Source organism: Rhamphochromis sp. 'chilingali' (genome assembly GCF_963969265.1).
Source record: "Rhamphochromis sp. 'chilingali' genome assembly, chromosome: 22".
Taxonomy (NCBI): Eukaryota; Metazoa; Chordata; class Actinopteri; order Cichliformes; family Cichlidae; genus Rhamphochromis; species Rhamphochromis sp. 'chilingali'.
Window position 1 is genome coordinate 967,348 of NC_137950.1, and position 20,252 is coordinate 987,599.

The window sequence follows — 20,252 nt, forward strand, 5'->3', positions numbered from 1 at the left end:
GAATGCTCCAGACTTCTGTTGTTATAGAGGTGCTCACACTTGCTGAGGATCAGTTAATGAAGTGTATTTGATTAGCGGGACTTGGTTGCTACTTACCTCCTCACCTTAAGTCTTACACGTACTACAACAAAGTGCAATTGATTGGGAATAACAATGGGGATTGGCAACTTAAAATCACATAGCCGGGTCAGCAAATGCTGAGGTGTGTGCAATGGGAAAGTTGGCAGAGGTCACAGACCTCCAAACTGAGGTTAGATTAGCTCAGAAACAGAGCACAGAGAGCTTCATGGAATGGGCTTCCATCAGGGAGCAGCTGCATCCAAGTCTTGCATCACCGAGTGCAAAGAAAAGTGTCTAATGCAGTGTAAAGCACCCCTCCACTGGAGTAGAGAAATCTGGAGTAGCAAATTACGTTTCTCCATCTGGGTTTGGCATTGCCAGGAGAACTGTCTGATTTGTCTGCCAAGTGTACATTTTGGTGGAGGGGGGTTATGGTGTGGGGCTGTTGTTTGGAATTGAGCTCAGCTCCTAGTTCTGGTGGAAGGAACTCCTAATTCTTCTGCATACCACAACAAGAGACTGTGGAGACTGTGAGCCAAGCCTTCCTAGAAGAGTTGAAGCATTTATAGCTGCAAAGGGTGGTCTAACGTCACATTAAACCCTATAGAATGGGATGTAACTCAAGTTCCGGTTCAGAGCAAGGATGCGCGCTGGACGGACCAATCAGTGGCCGCGTTACAGGATGCACTCGATGACGCAGACTGGGACATGTTCAGAAGCAGCTCCGATGATGACGTCAATGTGTTTACGGAAGCGGTTGTGGGATTCATCGGGAACCTAGCGGATGATACCGCGGAGAAAAAGACTATCAGAACCACACCCAGTTTCACACCTTGGCTCAGGCGATTAGAGGATCATCAGGGGGTCTGTCCCTCTGTGAGGGGATACTCCCACTAGGTTTAAATCTGGGACTCCCCACCATTTGACCTTAGAACTGAAGAAGCTTCTCGGATGAGAGGTGAAACGTCTTCAAGCAACTTAAAGAAGTCCAGACGCTTTTCTTTGAAAGCTCCTTTGACTATCAGAACGTTTCCCAACCAGAAGCCGTGGGTGGATAAAACCATCCGCGATGCTCTGAGATCCCGCACCGCTGCCTACAACACGGGACTCGCGACGGGGGACATGGACCCGTACAAAGCCGCGTCATATGACGTGCGGAAGGCATGAAAGAGGTGAAGCAGCAGTACGGGAAGAAACTAGAGTCACAACTCCAACAGAGTGACTCTAGGAGCCTGTGGCGGGGACTAAAGACAATAACGGATTATATAGGGAGTGCAGAATTATTAGGCAAGTTGTATTTTTGAGGAATACTTTTATTATTGAACAACAACCATGTTCTCAATGAACCCAAAAAACTCATTAATATCAAAGCTGAATGTTTTTGGAAGTAGTTTTTAGTTTGTTTTTAGTTTTAGCTATTTTAGGGGGATATCTGTGTGTGCAGGTGACTATTACTGTGCATAATTATTAGGCAACTTAACAAAAAACAAATATATACCCATTTCAATTATTTATTTTTACCAGTGAAACCAATATAACATCTCCACATTCACAAATATATATTTCTGACATTCAAAAACAAAACAAAAACAAAACAGCGACCAATATAGCCACCTTTCTTTGCAAGGACACTCAAAAGCCTGCCATCCATTGATTCTGTCAGTGTTTTGATCTGTTCACCATCAACATTGCGTGCAGCAGCAACCACAGCCTCCCAGACACTGTTCAGAGAGGTGTACTGTTTTCCCTCCTTGTAAATCTCACATTTGATGATGGACCACAGGTTCTCAATGGGGTTCAGATCAGGTGAACAAGGAGGCCATGTCATTAGTTTTTCTTCTTTTATACCCTTTCTTGCAGCCACGCTGTGGAGTACTTGGACGCGTGTGATGGAGCATTGTCCTGCATGAAAATCATGTTTTGCTTGAAGGATGCAGACTTCTTCCTGTACCACTGCTTGAAGAAGGTGTCTTCCAGAAACTGGCAGTAGGACTGGGAGTTGAGCTTGACTCCATCCTCAACCCGAAAAGGCCCCACAAGCTCATCTTTGATGATACCAGCCCAAACCAGTACTCCACCTCCACCTTGCTGGCGTCTGAGTCGGACTGGAGCTCTCTGCCCTTTACCAATCCAGCCACGGGCCCATCCATCTGGCCCATCAAGACTCACTCTCATTTCATCAGTCCATAAAACCTTAGAAAAACCAGTCTTGAGATATTTCTTGGCCCAGTCTTGACGTTTCAGCTTGTGTGTCTTGTTCAGTGGTGGTCGTCTTTCAGCCTTTCTTACCTTGGCCATGTCTCTGAGTATTGCACACCTTGTGCTTTTGGGCACTCCAGTGATGTTGCAGCTCTGAAATATGGCCAAACTGGTGGCAAGTGGCATCTTGGCAGCTGCACGCTTGACTTTTCTCAGTTCATGGGCAGTTATTTTGCGCCTTGGTTTTTCCACACGCTTCTTGCGACCCTGTTGACTATTTTGAATGAAACGCTTGATTGTTCGATGATCACGCTTCAGAAGCTTTGCAATTTTGAGACTGCTGCATCCCTCTGCAAGATATCTCACTATTTTTGACTTTTCTGAGCCTGTCAAGTCCTTCTTTTGACCCATTTTGCCAAAGGAAAGGACGTTGCCTAATAATTATGCACACCTGATATAGGGTGTTGATGTCATTAGACCACACCCTTCTCATTACAGAGATGCACATCACCTAATATGCTTAATTGGTAGTAGGCTTTCGAGCCTATACAGCTTGGAGTAAGACAACATGCATGAAGAGGATGAAGTGGACAAAATACTCATTTGCCTAATAATTCTGCACTCCCTGTATAGCACCAACGAACGCGGCCGTGACTCTGGCAGACGAGCTGAACACTTTCTATGCTCGCTTCGAGGCTGCAGCTAAGGACTCCAACGATGCTAGTGTTAGCGGCGCTAACGGCTGCAGACAGGAAGATACTGCCAGCACCGGAAACGTGCTCGTCATCTCCGAGCATGACGTGAGGAGAGCCTTCAAGGGAGTGAACACCAGGAAAGCAGCAGGACCAGACGGCATCTCAGGTCGTATCCTCAGAGACTGCGCATACCAGCTAGCTCCTGTGTTCACTGAGATATTCAACATCTCTTTATCTCAGTCGGTGATCCCCACATGCTTCAAGGAGTCCATCATTGTTCCTGTCCCGAAGAAACCCCACCCTGCTTCTCTCAATGACTATCGCCCTGTAGCCCTCACCTCAGTAGTGATGAAGTGCTTTGAACGCCTGGTCAGAGACTTCATCATTTCTTCACTACCAGACACACTGGACCCACTACAGTTCGCTTACCGTCCAAATCGTTCCACAGACGATGCCATCTCTCATCTCCTCCACACATCACTCACTCACTTGGACACTAGAAGGGGGAATTATGTTAAAATGCTCTTCATAGACTACAGCTCTGCATTTAATACCATAATTCCCTCCACACTCACCACCAAGCTGGAGCATCTGGGACTCAACTCATCTATGTGTCAGTGGATCTCCAACTTCCTAACTGGCAGACCACAGGCAGTAAGGATGGGCGGACATGTCTCAGCCTCCACCACTCTCAGCACTGGAGCCCCCCAGGGGTGTGTTCTGAGCCCCCTGCTGTACTCTTTGTACACATATGACTGTGTGGCCACTACCAGCTCCACCACCATCATCAAGTTTGCTGACGACACCGTCGTGGTGGGCCTGATCTCTGATAACAACGAGACGGCCTACCTGAAGGAGATTAGGAATCTGGAGAACTGGTGCCAGAGGAACAACCTCCTTCTAAACGTCAGTAAGACAAAGGAGCTGATAGTGAACTTCAGCACTAAGCAGGAGAGGAACTACCAGACCCCCGTCATCAACGAGTGCCCAGTGGAGAGAGTGGACAGCTTCAAATACCTCGGAGTTCACATCACGCAGGACCTGTCATGGTCCTGTCACATCAACACCGTGGTGAAAAAGGCCCGTCAGCGTCTCTACCACCTCAGACGCTTGAGAGACTTCCAACTGCCCTCCAAGGTGCTCAGGAACTTTTACTCCTGCACCATAGAGAGCATCCTGACGGGAAACATCTTAACCTGGTTCGGGAACAGCACCATGCAGGACAGACGAGCTCTACAGAGGGTTGTGCGGTCAGCTGAGCGCACCATCCGCTCTGAGCTCCCTGACCTGCACTCAATCTACAGCAGGCGGTGCTGGACCAAGGCCAGGAAGATGGTGAAGGACCTCAGCCATCCCAACAACAGACTGTTCTCTCTGCTGAGGTCAGGAAAGCGATTCCGCTCCCTGAAGACCAACACAGAGAGACTGAGGAGGAGCTTCTTCCCGCAGGCGATACGGTCTCTCAATCACACCACCACACAGTACTGACCCACACATATGGTTTTTACACACACACTGGACATTCTGGACATTTGTTTACACTTTAAGCATATTTGCATTGCACAAGACACTTAAATATGTGGATTGCACAACACTGGACATTATATTTCTTCATTTCCACTTAATACTGTACAGCTGCTGTTATTGTTCTATATTTCTTCATATATTCTTATATATTTTCTATATTGTGTATTTGTGTATTGTGTATTTTGTTGTACAGTTATTTTATTTTTATCTTTATTTTTTATATTTTATTTTATTCCTTCCTAGTTAAATTTACCCTTCATTTTAATTTTCATATTTATGTCCTATCCTATTCATAGTCTTTTGTTTTATCTCACGAGCAGTTGTGTAAGCATTTCACTGCATATCATACTGTGTATGACTGTGTATGTGACAAATAAAATTTGAATTTGAATTTGAAGTTCATATGCATGTGAAGATGACTGAATACTTTTGGAAATATAATGTAAGTCATCATAAATTCATCATGACATCAATAAGGTTAAACAGAGTGGTTCAGGTCCTATTTATCACTTTGATAACCCTGTATCTTCCTCAGTCCCTCTCTCATGTAGACTGACAGAAGTTTCATCTTTCATCTTTATTTTCTCACTCTGGGGAGGCCTAGCCAACTATTTTTATGCAGACAACAACCCAAATTTACATGTACTAAAAATAATTAATGTCAGCTCGCTTAAACCACTGTTGGAGTGTCTAAAGGATACTAAGACTGTCACGGATTGCCGGGGCAAGCCGTGTGGAATGTAGGAAGGACCCAAAAGGCAGCAGCTCTGGTGCAGGTGAGTGTTTATTAACAGGGGTGGGTAAGTACAAACAGCGGTGGCGACAAAACATGAAACTGGAAACCTAAACTGGGTAAACTAATAAGACAAACCAGAACGAGGATGCAGGGAGGTCCGGAGAAATACATATGGGAAGACGCAGGGAGACCAAGGGGAAACAACACAGACGAACCAGCAATTACTAAGACAGAAAATACAACTTAAATACACTCAGAGAACACAGGGAGATTACACACAGGTGGGAAACACAGCTGGGAGTGATTAACATGACGAGACTAGGGAGGCAAACTGAAAACACACATAAGACGCAGACCTTCACAATAAAACAGGAACACACGGGCAGAACAGAGTGAACACTAAACAAAGGAAGAACAGAACCAAAATCGAAGAGAAAACAAAAAATGCTGGGTCAAAAGGACCCAGGATCATGACAAAGACTGTGTATTCAGGTCCAGTGGTGTCTGTGTCAATCCTCTATTTGACCTGGCTCCTACTGTTAAACCCACAGTAACTCACATTTGTGACTGTGATTTTATACTAGATAAGCAGATACATTCTGTAATTAAGTAAGCGTCTCTTTGCGTCTGGAATACTGGAATGCACTTCATGTTGGCCTTAGCAACTATTTCCTTGCTCGCATGCAATTGGTCCAAAATACTACTGCTGGCCTTTTAAATGGTACTTGCAAACATGAGCACATTGCCTCTCCTAGCCTCCTCCTTCTTTCAGGATCCCTTTTAAGATTTTATTATTTATTTTAAAATCTCTTAATGGATGAGTACCACGCTATATATCTTCCTGACTCCATACGATCCACAGACCAGCTGTTCCTGGCAGTCCCAAAACCTTAACTAAAAAGCAGAGACAGTTGATCTTTTTTAGCTATAGCCCCTAAACGTTGGAGTTACCTTCCTCCCCATGTTAAGACAGCCCCCTTGTGGCCTATTTTTAAATCTTAGGAACGAGTGGTGTGATCTTACCTTGTGTCTGTGAAGGTTCTCAGTCATCCAGGTCATCGTAGTCAAAGGAGCTTGCAAAGAAAAGCGTCTGGACTTCTTTAAGTTGCTTGAAGACGTTTCACCTCTCATCCGAGAAGCTTCTTCAGTTCTAAGGTCAAATGGTGGAGAGTCCCAGATATAAACCTAGTGGGAGAAGCCATCTATGTCCACTGTGAGCGACCATCTTTGAACAGAGGCGGGGGTTTACGACGCCAACTCTCTGCCATCTATAATCCAGTTTTGAGATCCCTTCCCAGACGCCTTAACGCCCACTCACATCCTGGGCCATCTGACCTCAGGAATTCGCATGATAAGGTGGGGCCAGGTTTCACAATGAACTCACCCGAAACTCTGGCTGATTGGGACCCACGCCCAGTTTCACACCTTGGCTCAGGCGATTAGAGGATCATCAGGGGTCCTTTGTCCCTCTGTGGGGGGAAACTCCCACTAGGTTTACAGTGGGCCAAAAAAGTATTTAGTCAGCCACCGATTGTGCAAGTTCCCCCACTTAAAATGATGACAGAGGTCAGTAATTTGCACCAGAGGTACACTTCAACTGTGAGAGACAGAATGTGAAAAAAAAATCCAGACATACAAGACCACTGATAATCTCCCTCGATCTGGGGCTCCACGCAAGATCTCATCCCGTGGGGTCAAAATGATCATGAGAACGGTGAGCAAAGATCCCAGAACCACACGGGGGGACCTGGTGAATGACCTGCAGAGAGCTGGGACCAAAGTAACAAAGGTCACCATCAGTAACACACTACAACGGCAGGGAATCAAATCCCGCAGTGCCAGACGTGTTCCGCTGCTTAAGCCAGTGCATGTCCAGGCCCGTCTGAAGTTTGCCAGAGAGCACATGGATGATACAGCAGAGGATTGGGAGAATGTCATGTGGTCAGATGAAACCAAAGTAGAACTTTTTGGTATAAACTCAACTCGTCGTGTTTGGAGGAAGAAGAATACTGAGTTGCATCCCAAGAACACCATACCTACTGTGAAGCATGGGGGTGGAAACATCATGCTATGGGGCTGTTTTTCTGCCAAGGGGACAGGACGACTGATCCGTGTTAAGGACAGAATGAATGGGGCCATGTATCGTGAGATTTTGAGCCAAAACCTCCTTCCATCAGTGAGAACTTTGAAGATGAAACGAGGCTGGGTCTTCCAACATGACAATGATCCAAAACACACCGCCCGGGCAACAAAGGAGTGGCTCCGTAAGAAGCATTTGAAAGTCCTGGAGTGGCCTAGCCAGTCTCCAGACCTCAACCCCATAGAAAATCTGTGGCGGGAGTTGAAAGTCCGTGTTGCTCGGCGACAGCCCCAAAACATCACTGCTCTCGAGAAGATCTGCATGGAGGAATGGGCCAAAATACCAGCTACTGTGTGTGCAAACCTGGTAAAGACCTATAGTAAACATTTGACCTCTGTTATTGCCAACAAAGGTTATGTTACAAAGTATTGAGTTGTATTCTTGTTATTGACCAAATACTTATTTTCCACCCTAATTTACGAATAAATTCTTTACAAATCCTACCATGTGGATTCATGGATTTTTTTTTTTCACATTCTGTCTCTCACAGTTGAAGTGTACCTCTGGTGCAAATTACTGACCTCTGTCATCATTTTAAGTGGGGAACTTGCACAATCGGTGGCTGAGTAAATACTTTTTTGCCCCACTGTATATCTGGGACTCTCCACCATTTGACCTTAGAACTGAAGAAGCTTCTCGGATGAGAGGTGAAACGTCTTCAAGCAACTTAAAGAAGTCCAGACGCTTTTCTTTGCAAGCTCCTTTGACGATCTTACCTTGTATTTATTATTGTTTGTGTTGCTTTGTCTTGTGTTCTTTTGGTGATTTGTACAGTATTTTGTCCACTGTTGTTTTTAAAAAGTTCTTTAGAATTCTATTGTATTGGATGGGTCCATAAATCAGCCCCAAATACTTTACAGTTCAAATTAATTGCATGTTTTCCTAACTCGCTTTTGTATAACCTAGCCAAGAATAGCTCAAATTACAGTTGTTCCTGCTGCAGATACTGGTGTGTTTACATGTTTAGTGTATTTATATTTTTGACAGTCTCACACTCACCACAGACATCAGTCTGTCGGAGTGTGTAGCACTCAGTTCACAGCAATTAGCCAAATAAAATGAAACATGGAGCTAATTAAAACTATTACTTAGATCTAAAGATAGCCCACATAGCAGACAGGTCTGACCCGAACCTGGTGTCAAGCCTGCACTGCTGGCTGACTTCTGGCATGGGTAAGTGATATGTCATCCAGATATGGGCCAGGCCTGGCGTAGATGACACTGTTTATGTGATGGCATGCCACATCTGGCCTGATTGTGGTTGGTTGATGTGGCCCAGGCTCATAGCATTCTGACTGACTGGTGTCATGGCAGGGTGTATGTCACCCAGATGTGGGCCAGGTCTGGCAATGATGGCACTATTTATGTTCCTATTTTCCTATTTTAGTAAGAAGACCCAAATGCCATGTTGCAATACTATACTGCTATGGTAGCCAACGTTTCAAATGCAGGTTTATCAGGTTTGTGAGTGTACACTTTATCCAAAACCTAGCGAGGGTTTACTCATGTTTACTACTGGGTAGCTGTAGCTCAGGAGGTAGAGCAGGTCACCGACTGATTGGATGGTTAGTGGTTCGATCCCTGGCTCCTCCAGTCTGCATGTCAAGAGTATGAATGTGTATGAATGTAGTCGTGAAGCACTCAGTTTAGAAAAAGTGTGTGTTTGGGTGAATGTGGCATGTTGTATAGAGCACTTTGAGTAATCTGTGAGAGTAGAAAAGCGCTATATAAGAATCAGTCCATTCACTGTCTGAACAGAGTTTTGTCATGTTGCTTTTGCACTATTATGTTCTGGCACATGTTGTTATTACATGGCTTGATTAAGGTACACATTAGGCTGACATCTGGGGCCAGAGCTGAAACTGTTCTGAGCCAGCACAGGGCTAGCAGTGTGTCTGCACCTGGCCTTGTGCTGGCCCATGTGTGGGTCACCACTGGCCACCAGATGTGGGCCACCAAAGGGCCATCATTCTTTGCGATATTTGGGCCATGTGTAAGCACATTGTGTGGGCCAGATCCATTTTGCTATGTGGGAAGCTGTAGAAGCCAAATGCATGATTAGGTGAGATCTGGCAGGCAGTTGCAGTGGTGGTATGCATACTAAGAAAACAAATAGCCATGATGGGGTGTTGCTACTCAACTGCCTACTACCTTCCCACGGTGCTCATTTTTCTCGAGTGCAGACATATTCACTCAAACCTCTTTATTACTATGATCAGCCAAACACATGATTAAACAGCACTAAGAGTGAATGGATAATTTCCTAATGCTACTATTGGTACAGACTACTTGTCTTTTTTTAAAGATGGTTTTAAAATACTTCATTTTCCAGCTGGAGAAAGCAGTAGGGGATTTTCCTAAACATAAATAAAGTATTTCTTGTGTTATAGTCTAATTATTTTCTCCGTCTTTCTTTCTCTGTCTTTATGCCCCACCCACCTTCTTCCCTTCTTCAGCAATTTGGAAAGATTTTAGACGTGGAGATTATTTTTAATGAACGAGGCTCCAAGGTAAGTGCAATGTAATAAAACGTTCACGAACACACCTCAAACAAACATAAAATGTTCCTGCTGATTGTATTTGTCCCGTTTCCTGTGTTTCGCTTGCAGTCCTTCACTTCTCTCATTGTCATCACAGCTCATTCCTGCTGCCTAACAGTAATTACTGTCCTATCAGCGACATGTTCCTCCGGGCGGCTTCGGCACTTTACTTACCTGCTGTACATTTGGACAAACAATGAATCTTTGCTATTTTTTAAGATGACAGTAGGATTCTAGTATTCTTCGTGTCATGGCAGAACTGGACTGGTAATCTTGTATACTGCGCATTTGCCCAGTATGCTGACGCATTTGTTAGCCGATGGGTTAATATGATTTTTTATTCTTTTCTCGATTTAATTGTACAGACTACAGACCAGTCACTGCACACTGAAAGCAGCCTATTAGTCCATATGTATTCCTAACACTGGATTGTCCAACCCAACCTCCTCCCATACTTCCCCTGTGTGCTCGTGCACCTTGTTGAACAGAATTTAATGTACCAGCACCAGTTGTGGAGAAGTGCAGGATCGTCCCAATAAGCAAGTGAGGAAGAGACCACTTGAAGCAATTTTTATTCTTAACCTGTTTGATTTGCTGCTAATCACAAACAAGCACAAGCATGTGTTTTGGACTTTTAACTGTATTTTCAAGTTTTACAGCTTTTCCTACTGATAAAAACCTCCCATGACCATTCATACTACACACAGTAATTAGGCAATAAACAATTAACTTGTTGGAACCCAATGCCACCGATAGCGAGGCGAAAGCGAGAACATGTGGTTTAACAGGATGAACCATCAGATCTGTTATTCCAATATAGAAGTGTGATATCCACAGAAGCATCAGAATCTCAGCTAAAAGCCCACAAAACCATGTCAACAACCACCAAACAGCTAAAACAGCAAATGATTAAAGAGCAGGTACAGATTCCGCAAGAAGATGTAAACACAAAGCGCGGCAAAACACATATGGACATGCAGTCAGGTGCTGACATTTTACTGATTCTGAAACTGCAGGTTTCACTGAACCAGCAGCAAAGAAGATCAAAACTACACTTCATCTTTGAGTAACATTGTAATGAATTCATTCTTACTTTTGCTTTCTTCCTTTCCCCTCAATAAATTCCTGCACAGCTCTATCTCTCAGTTTAATTCCCGCCAAAAATCTTTATTTTCTGCATTATTTGCTTGCTTAATACACCCCCAATCCACTGCTGTGTGCAGTGTTGTCAGTCGCTCTTTTTGTCCCCCAGAAATTACATCTGACAAGAAAGACTCATTTCTGCTATTAAACACCAAAGAAATTTCAACTTTTGCAAATTATGCCAAATTAAAAAACACTTAGCTCTGTCTCTAATAAAAACTCTGTAACTTTGTGCAAAAACAGAAAAGTTTCTGTTGAAATGTCTCTTTTTTTTTACAACTACAAAAAAAATAAAAACAAAAACAAAAAACTGTATAGTTCCGCGTAATGAGCTACCAAAACTTTTTCTGTAATTTTACACATTTATTTTGTTAAAGTTCAAAGAGTTCTTTGTCATAGCAAATTTTCCTTCATCATGTAGAAAAACTGTTAAATATGTATCTTTTTTGCACTGACAGAAAGAGATCAAAGGGGCTAAATGTGACTCGCAATGTAAAATGAGTTTGACACCCCTGGTCTAAACCTAAAGGTGGAGCTACAGGTTCACTTCGGTTTTATTTATGTTGCACTTTTTGACAACAAAAGTTTTCTCAAGGTGCTTTTGATTGCAAGAGAAAGATCCTACACTATTGGAGAGAGAATCTCAATTATCATTGGAACACCTATGAGCAAGTACAATTTCAAGTACCATTGATCGGTTTGTCTTGTAGCCAGACTGACACAAAAATCGGGGCTCTGTTGAGCCAAGCATTCCTTTAATGTGGTGGTATGGTACAAGGTGTTCGCAGGCCCGCCGAGAGATATAATCTCTCCGGCATGTCCTGGGTCTGCCCCGGGGCCTCCCCCCAGTGAGACTTGCCCTGAACACCTTACACGAGAGGTGCCCAGGAGGCATCCCTGTCACATGAGAGATTCACTTTTACACTCAGCTCTCTCTACAACACGACGGACATCACTGCAGCCACAGCACCAATCTGTCTATCAATCTCCTGTTCTCCTGTTACTTGTGAACAAGACCCCAAGATCCTTAAACTCCTCCACTTGGAGCAGGAACTTGTCCCTGACCTGAAGTGGGCACTCCACCCTTTTCCAGCTGAGGACCATGGCCTCAGAGTTGGAGGTGCTGATTCTCATTCCTACTGCTTCACAGTCGGCTGTGAATGGCCATCGCCTGATGAAGCCAACAGAATCATATCGTCTGCAAAAAGCAGAGATGAGATTCTGAAACCACCCAAGTGGAAGCCTTTCTTGGCTACACCTAGAAATTCTGTCCATAAAAGTTATGAACACAATCGGTGACAAAGGGCAGCCCTGGAAGAGTTCATCACCCACTGGAAATGGCTCCGATTTATTGCCGGCTATGTGGACTAAGCTCTTGCAATGGTTGTATAAGGATTGAATGGCCCATAACAATGGGACAGACACCCCATACTGTCAAAGCTCCTCCTACAGGACACTCCGAGGGGCATGGTTGAATGCATTTTGAAAGTCCACAAAACACATGTAGACTGGTTGGGAAAACTTCCTTGCACCCCCAAGTGTCCTTGAGAGGATAAAGAGCTCTACCAGTATTACACGACAAGGATGAAAACCGCATTGTTCTTCCTGTATCCAAGGTTCAATTAACGGACAGACACTCCTTTCCTGCATCCTGGCATAGACTTTCCCAGGGAGGCTGAGGAGTGTGATCCCCCTGTAGTTGGCACACACCCAGAGGTTCCACCCCTCATCTCCACTCAACATTGTAGAGGCATGTCAATTAAAACAGCCGTACAACATCCAGGGCCTTCAGGAATTTAGGTCACTGACTCACTCCTCACACCTCACTGTATGTTTAGGCACACCAGGTCTGTCCAGCATCTTCCTCTGCCACCTGATCCAACTCCCCACCAGGTGGCGATCAGTTGACAACTCAGCCCCTCTCTTTACCTGAGTGTCCAAAACATATGGCCCCAGATCTGTTGATACAATTACAAAACTGACCATTAACCCGTGGCCTAGAGCAGCAGTCCCCAACCTTTTTTGCGCCACGGACCGGTTTATGGCCGACAATATTTTCAGGGACCGGCCTTTAAGGTGTCGCGGATAAATACAACAAAATAAAACTAGTACCGGTACCGAAAAAAAGAAGATTTATTCATAACACACGTGAAAAGACCCAGGAAAACAGAGTTAACGATAAAAACGATAACAAAATAACGCTGAAAACTGATAAAAAACCCTGAAAACTATACATTTCACACCTGAGCCTCAACTCTCGCGGCCCGGTACCAAACGACTCATGGACCGGTACCGGTCCGAAGCCCGGGGGTTGGGGACCGCTGGCCTAGAGTGTCCTGTTGCCACATGTAACCCTCATGCTCAAACATGGTGTTTGTGATGGACAAACTGTGGTTTGTGCAGAAGTAACAAAACACCGCTCAGGTTCAGATCTGGCAGGCCGATTGTCCCAGTCATGTCCCTCCAGGACTCACTGTTATTGCCCACATGAGCTTTGAACTCTCACAGTGGGATAACAGACTCCTCATGTTCAGCCTCCAGCACCCTGCCGAGGGACTCCAAGAAGGACGGGTACTCTGAACCATCATTCGCTGATAAGCACAGACGACCGTCATAACCCGTTCCCCAACCCAAAGGCGCAGAGAAATAACCCTCTCTTCTACCAGGAAGATTTGAATTGCTCTTTTCTTCTTCACAAACAAAATTTAAATGTTTCTGAGTTAACTTCACTAATTAGTTCCACTAATCCATCAACATGTCTTTTAGACCCCAATCCTGCCAGATTGCTCAAAGAAGTCCTGCCGTTACTGGCAGCATTGAAACCTTTACTCAAAAAGCATCTCTAGACCCAGCAGTCTTAGCTAATTATAGGCCAATCTCCAACCTTCCTTTCATATCAAACATCCTTGAAAGAGTAGTTGTCAAACAGCTAACAGATCATCTGCAGAGGTTTATTTGAAGAGTTTCAGTCAGGTTTCAGAGCTCATCACAGCACAGAAACAGCTTTAGTGAAGGTTACAAATGATCTTCTTATGACCTCTGACAGTGGACTCATCTCTGTGCTTGTCCTGCTAGACCTCAGTGCAGCGTTCGATACTGTTGTCTATATTTTATTTCTGCAATTATAGCACGCTGTAGGTATTACAGGTACTGTGTCGTGGTGGTTTGAATCATATCTGTCTAATAGACATCAGTTGATCCAAAATGTTACAGAAAGAATACTGACAGCATATTTCTCCTATACTGACGTATCTTCATTGGCTCACTTATAAATCCAGAATTGAATTTAAAATTCTTCTCATCGCATTGACCTCATAATAACATATCACCCGAACAGAGCACTTTGCTTCAGACTGTGGTCTTATTTGTGGTTCCAGGAGTGTTTAAAAGTAGAACGGGAGGCAGAGCCTTCAGTTTTCAGTGTCACAGTACTGTGTCTGTGACCCAGTGTTGTGTTTTTTGATTAATTTATATTCTTTGATTTAGATTTAGATTTGATTCATGGGTTTGGTTCTTATTGTTCTTCGTGTATGTTAGCTTCTAGTCTTTAGCTTTCTGTTACTATGCCTTTCCATGTTGCACGTTTTATGTCCCGTCACGCTTGTCTCCATGTGTCCCCAGTCTGTCATGTCTCCATGTCTCAATGTCACGTCTGCGTCTTTATGCTTTCTCATGTTTCCTGGTTTACTTTGACAGTCTGGCTCCATACTCACTGTTTTCACTTTTGCTTCCCCTCCTTCTCGTTATGTGTGATTACCAGCTGTGGTCTTCACCTGTGTCTCATTCCCTCATTACTCCCTTGTGTATTTAAGCCCTGTGTTTTCCTTTGCCCGTTGTCGCATCATTACCTCACAGTGCTCCTGTTTTCCATTGTTGTTTCTCGTCAACTCCTAATCTCTAGTTTCTTTGTTTCTAGTTTCCTGGGTTCTTGGTTTCCTAGTTTCTAGGTGTTATGCTTTGTTTCTTGTATTTAGTATTTGAGTTTTTCACAGCGCCATAAAGCTGCCTCCTTTAGTTCATCCCCACGTGTCTCGAGTCCTGCATTTGGGTCCTACATCCTGCCTGCCACAAGACTAAGCATGACACTGAGACCCCTGTTCTGTGATAGCAGCTCGCACTTTGGACATCTTCTCCACTTTTACGATTGGGTTTAAACCTTTCATTTTTGATAAAACTTTAGGTTAGGCCTTGATTAGGTGACCTTGAGCTCTCCTTTAGTTACACTGCATTAGGCCTATGCTGTTAGGGGCATCCTATGATGCACTGTTTCTTTTTAATTCATCATTGTACTCACTATGTGCTTACACATCACTCTGAATGTAATCATTAGTTATTATTAATCTCTGGCTCTTTTCCACACCATGTTTTGGTTCTGTCTTTCTCCCCTCACAACCAAGCAGTCGTGCCAGATGGCCGCCCCTCCCTGACTCTGGTTCTGCTGGAGGTTTCTTCCTGTGCAAAGGGAGTTTTTCCTTCTCACTGCCGCCAAAGCTCTTGCTCATGGGGGGTCGTATGATTGTTGGGGTTTTCTCTGTTTTATCTCTATTTGTGGACACCTCAAGGCAATGGTTGTGGTGATTTAACACTATATAAATAAAACTGAAATGAAGTGAACAGAACTATGCGCACGTACGCGTGTACACACAAACACACACACACAACAACACACGTATATATAATGACATGAACATCTAAGTCCTGTGTTTCCACCTTTCTTCAGTGTGACTCCAGCTGTTTCCCATATTTGTGTGATCAGCGTGACATCTCTCTGGCTTTTCTGCATGATTCAGACCTGAAGCTCTCTCATCTGTCCTTTATGTCTTTTTCTTCTCTCTATCTTCCCCTGTTTGTTTCATCATCTTACTTCTGGACGTCCTTCTTTTGTTGCTTGATTTTTCAACCCCACCTCCTGGCCACTGCAGGGTTTTGGGTTTGTAACATTTGAAACCAGTGCAGATGCTGACCATGCACGGGAGAAACTAAATGGTACAATCGTAGAGGGACGAAAAATAGAGGTGCTTCCTGTCTCACTTTACTCCTTTCCCCCTCTTCTGCTGTTCCCCTTCTCCTCCCCTTGAATCTCTTTCCCTTTTTCGCTTGCCTAATATTTCCTGACATACTCCCCACTTTCCTCACTTACTCCACCCCTTTCTTCTTTTCTTTCATCATTTCCTCCACCTCTCTCCCTGCCTGCTGCACCTTGAACGCTGCATGCTGAACCTGATCCGTAAGTGTGCGTGTGTGAGAAAGACACCGATTCAGCACTGTGGTAGTGTTTTTGATACATTTTGCCTCCTCTCACGTATACTTGTGCCTGTGCCATGTGCATGAGATTTGTTTTCTTTTTTTCTTTGTGTTATGTGTTTGTGTTTTATTTAAGTTAGAAATATGTATTTTACAGTATTTTCCCACTGCTAGTCCTTTGCTCCTTGTTAAAACTATTCTCCGGTAGTTCCTTATCCTTGGCACCTCAAGTTTAAGTTTCGCAGTCTTTTCACGCTTCATAATTTTCAGTTTTAAAATATTTAAGATTAATGTCTAAACGTGAAGTTCTTCTACTTTGAAAATACTGACTTGGAAAATCTGTCAATTTACATCCAGTTTGTCGCAAATACTTGTAACTGATATTCGGGCAGTTGCATGAAGGGTGTACGAGGGTGAGTTCAACTTGTTATGCTCTTAGATAGAAATGGGACCAGGTAAAAATAAATCACAGGTGATATTCAGGCTTTAATCTTGTTACCCGTCATTACAGTTTTTTCTGAACTAGAAGATACATAATGAAACAGCTAACAACCACAGATTAGTGTAATGTGTATAATGCCAGCCCTGAGTCATAAACATCCGTTTTCCTCTTCAGAATCAGTTTTCAGGGCTGAACTTGTCCAGAATTACAGGTTTTGTTGTGTGGAGCAGCCTAATACTGTTGAGACAGTCAGATGCATGTGATCAGTTGACAGGTTAGTGGGGATAGAACAGGGGACTAATTTCCGTATTCATAAGTGCGCTCTTCATTAACGCGAGTTATATCCTTCTGAAGGAATATAAGTCAGATGTTGTTTAGTATTACAAAGCAGTGGAATTAGCAGCATGCATATCAGAGAAACAGGAACACTAACATTATTATGGAAACTGCATTTTGAAACATAAATAACCCCAAAATATTTTAAAATATGACATTGAAACAACAATTTGTTTTATAAATTTTTCTCCCTGTTGTATTTTTTCTTTTTCTTTATCTGATGTTGAATGTTATGATTGATTCTTTCAATTAGACTGAGTGCATGTACCCTCACTTGTTGAATTGACAAAATACCAGCATTGCATGGAGAGTGGTTTTATTAGCAGTTATTAATTGCAAGCTCAGTTTTTGCTTTTTTGTGTATGTTTAATTTTGTATATCTTACACTGTCTTATTATACACCTTTTTTTTGTCTGCTGACAGGTGAACAATGCCACCGCCAGAGTAATGACGAACAAAAAGATGGCTAACCCTTACACAAACGGTAAAGTTTCCATTCATGTTTTTACCACTCTCATGTCTTCTTCTCCTGAGTTCTCTGCATTTTCTTCACTGTTTTTAACAAGAACCTTTTTGAGCTGTTTAAGAGGAGAAGTAAACAATTAGCCTTTCATAGACTAAGCTTGAGTGGAATGAAGGTTAAAAGATACAAATATGCACCAGATTGTGCCTTAATGCCAAACCAATTAACATTTGATTAATGAAACCAATATTTGTCAAGAGGCATTACATTTTGCATTAAACCAAACACAAATAGCAAACTGAAATCTAAAGCACGTATGGACGGTAAAAAGGTAAAAGAAAAGAGCAGCAAAGAGAAAGGGCCATCAGAGCTGAGAGGAGCGATTTCAAGTAGATGGAGAATGTGGTACACAGCATGATGCTGTGATAGATGACACAGTGAATGGATAAAGGAATAGAGCCAATAAAAAGAGCCAGGACTCATTCATAAACAGAGAGAGAAGGGCCTTTAGAGTACATGCTTCTCTCCTCCATCCCTTACACACACTTTTGTGATGATGGAAGGAGAAAGCACTGAAAAGAAAGCAGATAATGGGGGGGAGTGGTCAGACGTGTTAGTACCTCTACAGATACACCACACCTCTGTCCTATTTGTGCAGAGCCATAGTGAGCCCTGACATCACACATCTTTATTGGTAGTCTCTTCAGTCTGTCACCTCAAAGTCTTTTACTATCAAGCCCACTTCACATTTACCATCAATATGTGTGGCTTTGGATCACCGTGTGTCGCAGAACACCTCCAGCATGTATGCTGGGGCGGCGGTGAGGGAGGTGGGGTTTGCACAGTGTTTGTCTAGATCACAGGCGTCAAACTCCAGTGCTCGAGGGCCGGGGTCCTGAAACTTCTCCATGTGTCCCTGCAGCAGTACATCTAATTAAATTAGTAGGTCATTTACAAGACTGTATAGACTCTGCATGCTGAGGTGACAGTTCAGCCATTTGATCCATGTTACAGCAGCTCATGACTGAATGAACATGGTGCAATAAAAGTACTTTTAGAAGTACATTTTCCAAACACTTAACATTTACTTAAATGTATTTAAATTTACTTGAGTAGGGTTAGGGGTTGCTACTGCAGCATGCATGACCTACTAATATTGATCGAAGATTGGAGTTTGACACCTTTGCTCTAGAGGACCATCCACTGTTTGTAAAGTCTACAGTTCGCTCAGATGCATCAGAGGGGTTACTATCTTATTCAAGGATATTTGGCATGCAGGCTGGGGGCAGCCAGGGTTTGAACCAGCAACCTCATCTACTTCCTGCGCTACAGTCAGTCACCCTCAATGTCTTTTTTTTTAGCAAATTAACTTTGTGTACAATAATTACTTTTTCTTTTTTCATTCAGAACATGAAAGAAAGATGACATTTGTGATAAAGAAAAATAAAGAAGAGAAAAATTTACCAAGAGTTAGGATTACCGAGTTAACTGATTGTTTATTACCTTAAACCATATAAAGAATGCTTAAAATGCTTCCATCTGGAGGCAGAGTGATAATGTTTATGACAGTCCAGATAAGAAAGTTCACTATACAATCCATCCATCCATTTTCTACTCCATGTTTGGATCACAGGGACAGCAAACAGGGAAGTCCATCTCCCTCTCACCAACTACCTCCTCCAGCTCAAACGGGAAGCTGCTGATTCCGAAGCCAGCGAGAGTTATGGTAGTCCCACTAGGACATGGCACTTAGGAGGTGCCGAGGAAGATTGTCTGGTCAGATCCCCAAACAGCTGTACTGTTTAAGTCCCTCCAAAATGACTGACTCATCACACTCTTGCTAAGAAAGAGCTCAGCCACTCTTCAGAGAAAATTAATTTTCTCCACTTTAATCTGAAATCTAATTTTTTCGGCCACTTTCCAAAGCTGTCATGGTCTGTGGATCACTGACTCAGATTTTTGAGTTTTTGGGATATTTTAGGGTTTTTCTCATTTTTGGTTGTTTTTGTAGTGCTCCTGTTCTATTGGTTCGTTTTATGTTTGAGCTCCACAGTCTTCGGTTCATGGTCTTTATTAATGGTGCCTCTCAGTTGTATTATCCATTTACCTGCTGTGTATACAGCATGTTGTCTGAGTCTTCCTTTGCTCTCCCTCTTGTATCCCTGTGTCCTCCAAGTTTTCCCTCAGAGTTTCCACCTTTTTCTAGTTCCAGGTTCCGAGTTTCTTCCTTTTCTGAGTATTGTATTTTGTATTTCTTTTAGAGTTTCTAAATAACAATAAAGCTGTCTCTCTAAGTTAGTCTGTTGTCTCGGAGTCCTGCAATTGGGTCCTACAGTGCCTGCCACGCAGCTGAACAGCTTGTAGTCATTGTTGGCAGTTGGAATGTAGCTTGACCAGTAAATCAGTAGCTTCACTTTCATGCTCAGCTTTCTCTTCTCCACTACAGACCAATGCAGTGGCTTCAGGTGTGGCACAATCAGTCTGTCATTCTCCCGCTCCCCTTTTCCCTCCCTCATGAAAGAAATGCAAAATACTTAAACTCCACTTGGGGTATTGGCTCCTCTCTGGCCTGGAGTGATGCCTCCGCTCAGACACTCAGCTATGAAGCACTCAGGTGTGAGAGCAGAGAGGCCTCCACCTGGAGAAGGCAACAGAACCTCAGTCCTGGCAGAGTGTTCGCAGAAAGGATTTAACTTATTGCTTGCAATCCGAACGAAGCTTTCACTG

The 20,252-nt window shown here is 43.4% G+C and overlaps 1 protein-coding gene across 1 annotated transcript in view; it reads left to right on the forward strand.

Annotated features, from left to right (window-relative positions):
• rbfox3a (RNA binding fox-1 homolog 3a) overlaps window positions 1-20,252 on the forward strand; it is a 154,462-nt gene that overhangs the window by 105,088 nt on the left and 29,122 nt on the right. The window contains exons 4-6 of the mRNA XM_080872791.1: window positions 9,814-9,867; window positions 15,963-16,055; window positions 17,486-17,546. Of these exons, the coding sequence (XP_080728917.1) occupies window positions 9,814-9,867; window positions 15,963-16,055; window positions 17,486-17,546 (208 nt within the window). The remainder of the gene's footprint in view (window positions 1-9,813; window positions 9,868-15,962; window positions 16,056-17,485; window positions 17,547-20,252) is intronic.